This window comes from Danio rerio, chromosome 22 (genome assembly GCF_049306965.1).
Source record: "Danio rerio strain Tuebingen ecotype United States chromosome 22, GRCz12tu, whole genome shotgun sequence".
Classification (NCBI taxonomy): domain Eukaryota; kingdom Metazoa; phylum Chordata; class Actinopteri; order Cypriniformes; family Danionidae; genus Danio; species Danio rerio.
In genome coordinates, this window is record NC_133197.1 from 9,960,110 (window position 1) to 9,972,822 (window position 12,713).

General features: G+C 36.5%; 1 protein-coding gene and 1 long non-coding RNA gene across 7 annotated transcripts in view; one reads left to right on the forward strand and one right to left on the reverse strand.

Annotated features, from left to right (window-relative positions):
* stab1 (stabilin 1) overlaps positions 1-12,713 on the reverse strand; it is a 72,176-nt gene that overhangs the window by 32,272 nt on the left and 27,191 nt on the right. Inside the window, exons 26-48 of the mRNA NM_001195614.2 lie at positions 10,092-10,187; positions 9,902-9,997; positions 9,521-9,568; positions 7,935-8,062; positions 7,748-7,856; positions 7,573-7,650; positions 6,409-6,510; positions 5,744-5,848; positions 5,532-5,666; positions 5,336-5,464; positions 5,206-5,259; positions 4,461-4,574; positions 3,694-3,889; positions 3,488-3,583; positions 3,348-3,393; positions 3,199-3,278; positions 2,971-3,096; positions 1,301-1,374; positions 1,139-1,210; positions 932-1,051; positions 786-833; positions 626-706; positions 355-510 (exon numbers count right to left, since the gene is read on the reverse strand). Coding sequence (NP_001182543.1) covers positions 355-510; positions 626-706; positions 786-833; positions 932-1,051; positions 1,139-1,210; positions 1,301-1,374; positions 2,971-3,096; positions 3,199-3,278; positions 3,348-3,393; positions 3,488-3,583; positions 3,694-3,889; positions 4,461-4,574; positions 5,206-5,259; positions 5,336-5,464; positions 5,532-5,666; positions 5,744-5,848; positions 6,409-6,510; positions 7,573-7,650; positions 7,748-7,856; positions 7,935-8,062; positions 9,521-9,568; positions 9,902-9,997; positions 10,092-10,187 — 2,289 coding nt within the window. The remainder of the gene's footprint in view (positions 1-354; positions 511-625; positions 707-785; positions 834-931; positions 1,052-1,138; positions 1,211-1,300; positions 1,375-2,970; positions 3,097-3,198; positions 3,279-3,347; positions 3,394-3,487; positions 3,584-3,693; positions 3,890-4,460; positions 4,575-5,205; positions 5,260-5,335; positions 5,465-5,531; positions 5,667-5,743; positions 5,849-6,408; positions 6,511-7,572; positions 7,651-7,747; positions 7,857-7,934; positions 8,063-9,520; positions 9,569-9,901; positions 9,998-10,091; positions 10,188-12,713) is intronic.
* LOC108181206 (uncharacterized) overlaps positions 1-12,713 on the forward strand; it is a 78,916-nt gene that overhangs the window by 13,539 nt on the left and 52,664 nt on the right. The window lies entirely within an intron of this gene.

A 12,713-nucleotide genomic window follows, 5' to 3' on the forward strand; every position in this document is an offset into this window, starting at 1 on the left:
TATCTAGCAAACTAAAACAGCTAGTCAAATATTATATATTGTCAATATGGCAAAGACAAAAAAATGAGGTATAAAATTATTATCTTTAAAATGTCTTGAAAAAAACTCTGTTAAAAAGTGCTTGGGAAATATTTAGTAATTAATAATTTTGTCTTCAACTGTTTATCAAAGACAAAAAAAGTAAAAAATTTATGCCATTTATGGGATACTTTTAAATACTGTATGTACAATCCAAACATGTTATGTCATATTTAATCAGCATATATTGTCATATATTAGATAGTGGCCAAACCTCTGGTGATCTGGTTCAAATAAAAATCAGATACTGGGGGAAAAAAAGTGTTTGAAGCTCACATCTCTAACGCTGAAGCGTAATTTATATCCATTTGCGGTGACCACTTCTTTAACAGATTTGAGGTCTGATAAGTGCAATTCTTCACAACTGACGATGTGATAACGCAGCAGCTCTGAACTGTGACTCGAATTGATCCACGAATCAACTTGAGGGTTCTGCCATGGCAAGGAAATATACAAAGAACAACAGAAGAAGTTTTCAGATTAGTGCAAATGCATCAGTAAATCCCATTATATTTGTGTAATGAGGTTGTGTGTCTGTACAGCATACCGAAAAATTTGTGACGTAATCTGCATGAGGAACAAACACAGTAAAAGGGCCTCGACCGACCCAATCCCGGAATCGAAATGCCTATAAAATAAACATATTTATTGTGAATATATTTAAAAAAAATCAAGGAAAGAGTATATTATTAAACATCTGCACTTACGCCTAAATTATTTCTGAACCACATTGCTTCAGGATTGCGACTGATCTCCTGCAACAAACAAAAAAATGATGCGATTTAGTTGCTGTTTCTCATGCGTTGCCAATTATTAGAAGTATCTTAAAATTGTATTCTTAAATGATACTAACTCTACTGACAGTCCCTGCACACTGCAAACCGTCCCCTTTAAAGCCAATATAGCATGTGCAATTGCGTTCCCCAGCACCGAGGTATCTGCAAACAGCGTTAACGCTGCAGCCTCCGTTATCCTGAAAAAAAATGTTTTGCATACATAAATATTGCATATGAGATGAAGATTTAGCCATAATTAGTCATAAATCTTCAAAATCTGTTACCTTTCGACAAGGATTAACTGCTAAACATCGATGACCTTGGGAAATAAAACCAGGCCTGCATGCACATGCAACCTGGCACAAATGTAATAACAAATGTATCGCTCAGCATCTTAACAATGAATTCCTTATGTTACCTTTTGTTGTTAAACTCAAAACACAAACCCTGTTTGGTCCAGTCTTCATGCATATGGCATTCTCATCACATCCTCCATTGTTCACTAAGCAGGCGTCCATTTCTATAGTGAAAACACAGTTTTGTAACTTTAGAGGTCTCATGAAATTAAAATGAAATCATTTTAGGTGTTAGTTTCAGTCTGCTAGTTTAATATATATATATTATTATTTTGGGGTTTTCACCTTTAAAGGGCCATGACACCCCCCACTTTCGGTTAAAGTCTACTACAGAATTTTTTCAAAAGATGCATGATTAATGGGCGTGGAGCTCTGCAAGCATCTGGCAGGAGTGGGCGTGGCCAGCAGAGCAGAACGTGAGCGAACAACTGTTGTTGTCAGTTAGCTCACAAAATGAGACAAACCGTGAGGAGACGCATTAGTGTATAGTTTACAAAGTTAAAATGCAAAGAAATGAACAGTGATTTAATGCCCTGCTACATTTGTTATTCGTAATTTCATATACACATAACCACAATTTATATCATTATAAAGATGTGTTCATGTAAACACTATAAATGAGGACTTCTCCCTCAATCCCCGTATCCAGCAGACTCAGTGCAGCAGGTCTCCTGACCTGTCTATTTTAACCATTAGCCCTGCTGGTAATCTGGAGGATTTAGGCAAACACAGCAGCACAGTGATGTGTCTGAATGTGAACGAACTCCTGATAAAAGACAGCGTCCGCCATTCTCTAATTCTCGTGCTGTACTCCCGACAAAAATGCTAGCAACACACACACAGCTTTGCTGTATGATCGGCCCTGACAAGATCGCGGGGGAAAACATGCAACAAACCCTGTGGATCATGAAATCAAAAGCATATGAGCCTTCATGAACGGCTAAATACTGTGGCTTGTCTCACAGCTCGGGCTTGACTCTGGCAAGTCTCATGAATAATTAAGCAGCCGGCTCTTCTCATAGGATAAGAAAACTCCGCTATGAATAATAATGAGAAACCGACGTGCATCATTGCACTTGCAGTTCTGCGCTACGTCGCCGATTTTGATCCCGCCCCAAAAATCATTTTAAACCCGGAAGCTGAAATTAGCTGACAAAAGCTCAAAATTATCCAGTTTTCCCCACAATTAAAGCTGATAGGTGCTAACATTGTCTTAAATGATGCTCAACACACACAAATCTGTTAATATAAAAAAAAAAGTTCTCCAGTGTGTACTGAACCTTTAATGGACAGGACAGTAGAAAGTATGACAGGAAAGGACGGGGAGCAGAGAGAGGGGAAGGATCGGCATAGCACCGCGAGGCGGGAATCGAACTCGGGTCACCGTTCGATAAAATGTAATTAGAATACACGCTACTGTGGAACGCGTTACACCCAACTCTGAATGTTATACAGCATTGCCCCTGTAAAATAAACTTATAACTAATAATACGTTGTAGATATATTGAATATACAATAATTGAGCCATGCAGCCCGATAATTTATTTGTCATAAAAAATATCATGCATCCCTAAATGCCATGCATTCCTAAATTAACGAAAAAGAATGGGATGTTTCAAGATGATGCTATAAAAATGTAATTTTGGTGGTGATATTGCTATTTAGAGGTCGGAAATGTGAACACAAACTAAATTTTTTAAATTAGATTTATTAACCTATCTACGTAAATAGATATTCTGAAAAATAAATCATGCATTTACCGACACATATGACCCCATCACCAATGTAGTTGGTTGTACATGTGCAGGTCCTTTCACCGGGTGCTGTTTTAGTACAGTTTGCGTTTACAGAACATCCACCATTGTCTTCGGCACATGGGTTAATTTCTATGGATGACATATGCAAATATTTCTCATTAAGACTAGGAATGTGTATAAAGAACGTGATTTTTAACTTAAACAACCAACTTCAAACGAAAACACACAAACCTTCACAAGAAGTCCCGTTACCCTTATAACCAGCTGTGCAGGAACAAGTTGGAGGAGTTCCCGAATCTCCCGAAATACAGCTGACAGAAGAATATCGTTTTATTAACACAAATTAAAGACATTCTTACATTTATATATGTTGTACTTACTTAGCATTAACATCACAAACTCCCCCACAGGCATCATCAACTACCACTGGAAAATACAGAAGTTTAATGCCATCAAGAACATGAAGGTGAAAAACATGTTAGCTAACGTAAAAAGGTTGCTGTTTGACCTCAATACTGACCAACAGAGCATTTCACTCCCTTCCAACCTTTAAAACAAATGCACTGCCCGTTTCCCTCCAAGCCATCCAAACATTTGCCATGTTCACAGTGACATTCTGCCAAACAAAAACAATAATTTCTCAAGGGATTGTTCAAAACATTTGAACAGCAGTCCACAGAAGGGCTGTCAAACGGAAATAGATGTTAGCGTTAGCATAGATGCTACCTGACTTGCAGTCTTTTCCGTATCTCCCGGGTTCACACATCTCACAGGCCGTTCCATGAAAGCCTTCATTACAGAGACATTTGCCAGTGCCGTGCAGCCCGTCCTCGCATTGACCGTTGTTGGAGCACCAGTTATCCAAAGTCCCCGGGCATTTTCCACAATCATGCCCAAAGTATCCTGGACAGCAGGAGTGGTCCTGGGAGAAGAGTTATTATAAGGTTTCAATTTGGATCAGATTCAAATTTGAATTAAGATGTGTAAACCCAACCAGCACTACATCAGTGACACATTTTAACTACAGAGTTTTAGGCCTAGTAATCATTTTGTTATCATACAAAGTTCCAATTTTTATGGCAAAAAAAGATAAATATGACTAGGGATTTTAAAATTAATCCAGAGAGTAATCTAAATCAGGAAAAGAAGTCTTCATTAAATGCAGGTTTCTCGTGATCAGGTCTGGACGAGGTCATTGAGGCAAACTACTGTAACTTCAAACAGTTCCCCTCTAACGATGCTTTAGGCCGATGGAGCATCATCCCTATCCAGCACCGTTTTTCACATTAAACACCTCCCTTTCTGGGTAGATGCCCCAGTGGTGGCGGAGATCTTATGCCTTAGGTTTTTCCCTGTGGGCCATTTTTGGGTGAACCAACCCTTTGAAATGCACCAATTACCATGCACCCTTCATCTCAAGTATGATTAACAAGACCGTGGCTCTTCAAAGCATTGGACAATGAGTTTGGGTCCTTAAGATTTGGGTGAAATACCTTTGTTGTTCTCAAACAGTCCATGAGACAGCCTGACACAGTCTTTCTCTTTTTTCCAACTCTTGTCCTGTATTTACAGTTACTCTTCATATTTTGAGGGAACTTTGGCTGTGTCTGTAGAAATGAGGAGGGGAACAAACAATAAGTTGCATTTTACCATCATGAATCTTAAGAACAAAATAAAACATCAAAGGACTCTATAGAACCAGAGCTGGGTAGTAATGGATTATATGTCATCTGGATTACGCAATCAGACTACAGTTACTTTATGGATTACTAGATTACAAATTATTTACACAATTGCAGTGAGTTACAATTCATTGATTCTGCAAATTTTGTCCCTTTTTTAACAATTATATTTTGTCATAAAATGGCTGCATATATACGTGATTCTTTATATTTGCAATGTTTTTCACTAATTCTGTCACTATTTTTAATATGAAATATTTGTTGTCGCAATGATATTGCTGTCAAACTCTCCATGTATTATCCAACTTTAAATAGAAGCTCTTGTTAGAGATAAAAAATTAAATATATACATAATTTATTTTTATTTTCTCTTAACATAGATTGAGATTGACAACATATAGGGGTTAGCACAAAAGTAATCTAAATGTAATCCATAAGTAGTCTAAGTACTATAAATGTGTAATCTTCGAAGTTATATTACTTTTGCCATTTAATTTGTAATCAGTAACTGATTACATTTCATAAGCAATCTACCCAGCTCTGTATATAATCTTACAGGTTTGGCACTGAAGGGACATTGCGGTGCAGCTTTACAATCTCCACAGCGGCCCTGCAAACACAGCAAATGATTCTTAAAATTGTTACACAACCACAAATGTGATTTGAAAATACCAACGGACACTTACAGTAATTTTCAAAATCACATCTTTACTGCAGTGGTTCTTATGGAGGTCTAAGACTCGTGGGATTCCGAACACTATGCCGTGCCTCGTCTCAATGTAGCTCATGTTTACGGGGACGTCATTTGCTATTATCTGGAGTTCAGAAACAGTTAGTACTCACTACTTTTTATCTAAGAGCTGAACAGAATTAGTGGAATACCTGATTTTCGATGTCCACGAAGAACATGATCTGAGTCCCGTTTCCTAAAAACGTGTTTTTGAAAAGTCTGTCGCTCAAGTGTTCAGGAAAGAGCTGCTCGCTTAGAATCACGTGATATTTTACAATCTCCTTGCTCTGTTGGAAAGAGATGATTTTGTCAATTGATAACGTATAATAATGCAATTATTGTCGCGCAAAAACATTCTACTCACCAGTTGTGTAGCGTTCGTTTTAATTAGGTACTCCTGTACAGCACTGTCATATGGAATCAAAATGGTGTAATCTCGAGTTGGGATGCTGTTTTCCAAGTTGTAAAGCTAAAACGATACAAAAAATAAATAAAGAAAACTTATGTATGTGTATGTTACAAAACCAGTTATGAGATACAGGACAACCCAACACTGGGAAACACCCACACTCATACACTACAGCCAATTTAACGTATTCAATTCACCTATACCGCATGTCTTTGGACTGTTGGGGAAACCGGAGCGCCCAGAGTAAACCCAAGCGAACACGTGGAGAACATGCAAACGTCACACAAAAATGGCAACTTACCCAGCTGTGGCTCGAACCAGTGATCTTTTTGGTTTAAGGCAATCGTGCTACCCACTGTGCCACCATGACGCCCAGCACCAGTTTATCCCAGGTTAATTTCAAACTGGGGTTAGCATTGCTTTTAACCAGGGTTATGAAAATGAGTAGTTTTTTGAATGAATGAAGTGGTAAATGCTAACACTTTAACAGCCAATCAAATGCCCCATTCACATGCTTGGTTAACCCTGTGTGAAACTGAGATAACCCAGGATTACATTTAGCCAGGGTTTGGGGTTAAACCATACTCATTAATTAAGTTGAATGTTCAGGTCAAACATACCAGTGCCGCCTGCCTGAAAAGGCTGAATTCTGGCGTGTTGTTGAGGAACTTCATCAAAGTGGGAGGTGGTGGAGGGAAATCAGACAGAGGGGGTCGAAGAACCTGTGACAAAAACAGCTCTCATCAATTTAATTTTCACATTTTAATCATTTATAATTTGCAAAAGAGATTCATATGTCTAAACTAGATCAAGTGAGTAAACTCCCAGGTAAATGATTTAGCACCTCAATGCCTAAGCGCTCTTATAATGTCAAAAAAGTTTAGCACTACATTGTTTCCAAAGTGTTGCTATGCAGTTGCAAACATGTGGGTGTTGTTATAAAGTTTATTCGGTGTTCAAAATGTCTTTAGGGTGGTTCCTTGCAGTTTAGCATATTACTGTTGTTGGTTAGGTTTGGTTTCTAGGGTCTTCCTAGGCAGCTGGTAAGGTGTTCTGAGACATTGTTACATATCCTGGGTGTTACATATTTATTTGCTCTACATGTGTTTAGGTCAGTTTAGTAGTGGATAGAACGTTGTCATGTGGCTGCTAGAGTATTTTAAGGTAAATTTTATGGTTTGGCTATGTTATTTCTAAGGTGTTTAGGTGTGTTTCAAGACAGTTGCTATGCAGTTACTAATGTACTAACCCAGCAGGCACACAACATCATAAGACGCTAATATTCGGTTAAATTTAGATCATGACTTTAGGTAACCAAAATTCAATGTCTATCCAGCGTCTAAGGACAAAGTTATTTTGACGTCCAATAACAAGGTCAATTTATGTTGATATTTGGTTAATTTTAGGCTGTGTTTGGAAAGTGACCAAAATCTGACATCTAATAGATGTCATAGTGTTAACATCCACGTAACGTCAAGGTGTAACATGATTAGACTTGTATATTTGGTCGATTTTAGGTTGAACATTGGACGTTGACTTCAGCCTGATGTTGGGTTCTGGCGTCAACCTGATTTTAATTTCCAAACAAAATCCAAGGCCCCTATGACGTTGGGGTACAATGTCAATATGAAGTTATGTTGACGTCCTGTGCCTGCAGGGAAGTTGCTGTTTTGTTGTTAGGGTATTTTCATTTGTTCATTTGTGTTGCTGTGTAATCGCTATGGTCTTCTACGTGTTTTGAGGTGTTGCCATGCTGTTGCTTGGGTGTTGCACAGTGACATTACCGTGTCTATAATGTGAATGCACCCATTTATTGCCTTGATATCTGGAACAAGAATTGTCGCATTGCTGATCATGAGCTCCTAAAGACGCAAGGGTGTAAAGGTTATATCACAAACAGCAGTTAAAGATGACCAATTTGCATTGTTAAATTTATCAGCAGGTTTGTTTGAAACTCACCCTGCCGTTGCTTTGGACCTCCCATTTAGTCATTCCTATGGTCTGAACTGTTTTACCAGCTTTCTGCCTCAAGTCTTCAGAGGTGTAGATGCCCTCTAAAAAATGAACTCTAGAGAGAAATCACACACAAATATGATCTCTTGGCATTTAGTCTATTAAACGATCATTTCTCAACCTCAATACTTACTGTAAAAGGTGAGGCAGCCTGTAATAATCAAACCAAAAAGACTCCTCTAAATCGCTGAGATTTTTGAAAGCAGCTTTGGATGGAACTAAAGCTGTGACCTGGCTGTCAGTCTCAATCACTTTGTGCCTCTGCAGATAAACACAGACAGGTTGTAGAATATTAATTGTTTGTATATTCATATTTTCATAAAAGTTCATAAACGTAGTGATTAATTGAGGATGTATTTAAGTAAATACTCAAATATACATCAAGAAAATCCAACAAGTTCAAATATTCTTAATGACTGATTCACTGCTGTCATTTCATTCATTCATTCATTCCTTCATTCATTTTCTGACGCTTTTCTGGGGCCGTGTTGCGGGGGAAGCAGTCTTAGGAGAGAATCCCAGACCTCCTTCTCTTTAGACACTTCCTCCAGCTCCTCCGGGGGGATTCTGAGGCGTTCCCAGTCCAGCCGAGAGACATAGTCCCTCCAGCGTGTCCTGGGTCTTCCCCGAGGCCTTCTCCTGGTGGGACATGCCTGAAACACCTCCCTAGGTAGGCGTCCAGGAGGCATCCGAAACAGATGCCCGAGCCACCCCAGCTGACTTCTATCCATGTGAAGAAGTATTGGCTCTACTCCGAGCTCCTCTCGAGTGTCAGAGCTCCTCACCCTATCCAAAAGAGTGCACCCTGCCACCCTTCGAAGGAAACTCATTTCGGCCGCTTGTATCTAAGATCTTGTCCTTTCCGTCGTGACCCAAAGCTCATGACCATAGATGAGAGTAGGAACGTAGATTGACCAGTAAATTGAAAGCTTTGCCTTACGGCTCAGCTCCTTTTTTACCACAACAGACCTTTACTTTGATCGCATTACTGCTGCCGCTGCACCAATCCGCCTGTCTATCTCACGTTCCATCCTTCCCTCACTCATGAACAAAACCCCTGTGGAGGTTGCTTGGGGGGGTATGGGGTCAGAGGCGCTCTGTTAAGAGCTGTCTCGTCCCTGTATGAACAGAGTAGGAGTTTGGTTTGCATTGCCCTCAATAAGTCAAACTTGTTTCCAGTGCATGTTGGACTCCAGCAGGGCTGCCCCTTGTCACCAATTCTGTTCATCATTTTTATGGACAGAATTTCAAGGCCCAGCCTTGAACTGGAGGAGGTCTGTTTCGGGGACCACAGGATTTCAGGATTTTCCAAGTTATTCGCAGACGATGTTGTTCTGTTGGCTTCATTGAACACAGACCTTCAGCATGCACTGGGGTAGTTTGCTGCCGAGTGTGACACGGCTGGGATGAGAATCAGCACCTCCAAGTCTGAGGCCATGGTGCTCCACCGGAAAAAGGTGGTTTGCCATCTCCAGGTTGGAGGAAAGTCCTTAACCCCAGGTGGAGGAGTTTAAGTATCTCCGGGTTTTGTTCACGAGTGCTGTCATTTCAGTTTAAATTTTTTTTTGTTATTAAGAGGAAAATGCATTGCATATAAATACATATTACATACTCATATTATATTTTATCTAGGGGTTATGTCAAAATGTTTGCTAAGATATATTTTAAACTTATTTTAACCCCTAAATAAGTTTATTGGAGTTTTAAGGATGTACTTACTTGAAGGAAGCGATTAAAATAATAGAATTCAGAGTTTCCATCGAGCTCCTGTAAATAAAAACATTAATTAAAAGTTTTTTAAAAAGTTTAAAAACAGTTTAACATCACTTTAACATTTTTCAAGACAATTATTTTCCCAAATTTAATTTAAAATGTAAAAAAAATAACTTTTTGTTTTTTAAAATATAAAAAATTACAAATTTTATTTGAAATGGTCATCAAACTTTTTATCTTTTTCTGCATGTCAAATAAAACTTTTTGACACGTACGTCTTTGCTATTTAAAACCAGATGTGAATTAACAAAGCACAACATACTTACTTTTAACTAATTAAAACAATTGAATACATTATCAAATAGATACACAAATGCTTCATCTTACCACAAGCATATTTCCATAACACGAGAGTCCATCGCCTTCAAATTCGCTTGGGCATGTGCATTCACGTGTTCCCGGGCTTGTCAATTTACACTTGGCCTGGAAGCATTATCATTTACATTAGAATTCTGCCATAGTGCAGATATGTACAGATATATATTAACAGATAAACCTGCATAAATGAAATACAGACCAAAGAATGGCAGCCTCCATTATCTGACAAACAGGGGTTGACGATTTTACAGATGATACCATCTCCCATGTAGCCTTTCTTGCAGCTACATTCATTCTGACCAGAAAAATAAGTAGAAAAAATGATTAAATAAAACTGCCAACATTACAGGTGACTCTATATATTTGAAAGCCAGTTACCAATATATAGACAGAATACAAAATACAACTGTTTAACATTGACTTTCAGCCACGGATGTAAACCAAAAACCAATATATAGGCCGATAAATACAATATCTCTCCCATGTAAACTATTATATCTGACCTTTTTACCTAGAGATGGAACAAAATGGAAATTTTGACAGATACTGATAACGATAACTCTTTACCTTTAAAAGCCAATAACAAATATATAGACCGATAAATAAAATATATCTCCCATATAAACTATTACTACTGACTTTTTCACCTAGAGATAGAACGAAATGGAAATTTTGGCAGATATTGATAACCGATAACTTTTTACATTTGAAAGCCGATAACCGATATATAGACAGATAAATACAGTATGTCTCCCATGTAAACTATTATCACTTACTTATACGTTTGGATGGAACGAAATGGAAATTTTTGCAGATACTGATAACCAATAACTCCTTACATTTGAAAGCTGATAACCAGTATATAGACCGATAAATACAATATTTCTCCCATGTAAACTAATATCATTCCACTTAGAGATGGAATGAAATGGAAATTTCGGCAAATACTGACAACAGTTAACTATTAACATTTGAAAGCCGATAACCGATATATAAACTGATAAATATAATGCATATCAATGATATTTATACCATCATCACTGGATTTCAGTTAGAAATGCACAGAGATGGAAGTTTTGGCAGATACAAATACATAATAACTCTTTTTTGCTTGGAAGCCTATACTCGATATTATTGACTAATAAATACCTCATATAGATACAATATAAACTATTATTATTATTCGCTTTTAGCTAAGAGATATGCAAAATTGCCAGATGCCCATAACAGATAAGCGTTATATTCAGAAGCAATTTTACTAATTTAATATACCAATAGAGTATATAACTAAAATATAGACTTTTATCACCGACTTTTGGCTAAATATGCATCAATATGGAACTATTAGATGTCCGGTACTATAACCAATATATAGACTGAATACAAATAATAAAATATAACTCATATATAACTGTTCACCAATGGATTTCAGCTAGGGATGTAAACTGATAACCAATATATAGACAGATAAATCTAATATATATCCCATGTAAATTATTATAACTAACTTTTTCACCTAAAAATGGAATGAAATGGAAATTTTGGCAGATACTGATAACCGATAACTATGTACATTTATAGCCGATAACCGATATATAGACCAATAGATACAAAATATCACCTCTGTAAACTATTATCACTGACTCTTCCACCTTTTTCACTTTTTTAGATACAGATAACCAATAAGGTTTTACATTTAAAAGCCGATAACAGAAATATAAACCATATTTTATATAAACAATATTTAAACCATCATCACTGGATGATGTTATGGAAGTTTTAACAGATACAAAAACAAGATAACTCTTTATATTTGGAAGCCAATATCGATATTATTAACAGATAAATACAATATATAATTACAATATTAATTATTATTACTGGCTTTTAGCTAAGTGATATGCAAAATTGTCAAATGCTAATAACAGTTGACTTGTTATATTCATAAGAAATTTAACTGATATCATAGACTGACAGATGAATATATAACTGAAATATAGACTTTTGTCACAGACCTTTGGCTAAAGATGCACCGATATGGAAATATTAAATGTCAGATACCAATAACAGGTGACTATATTTAAAAACCAAAAACCGATGTTATGGGTGAATGAATACAATATATAGCTGATACAAATATTATAACTAGTTTTTGGCAAGGGGTGTTGGAATATGTCGATTTTGCAGATACCGATAACCGATTATTCTTTATATTCAGAAGCCAAAAACGAATGATATAAAAAAATCAGATATCTGAAAGGCAATAATCAAAATTATAGACCAATAAATACAAAACATAACTGATATAACAAAGATAATCGATAACTCTTTATATCTGATAGTCAATAACGATATTGTAGACTAGTAAATAAAAAATATATCTGATTTAACCATTTTAAACATTTTGCCAGATACCAATAACATTACTCTTTACATTCGAAAGCCAATAACTGATATTATAGACAGATAAATAAAATATATAGCTGCAACAATAGATACAAATCTTTTTTTCTGGGCCTATTTACAAATACAAATGCAAAAAAATACTGTGGATAATTAATTTTATTTTCAAACTTTAACTGCGTTATTATTTACAAATGCCAATTTAGTTTTTTCACATGTACACCTAGAATGCCTTAAGAGTAAGTTCTAGACCAATTTAACATGAGCTATTTCTTTAACCATACAAGTTATACGTATAGTAGCTTTGTGTGTATTTTTAATAAGAAATAAAATTTAGTTTCATCAGTATCTTTATAAAAACAGTAAATAAACAAACAAAATTACATGACAGATAAACATTATGACCTGATTTAATAAA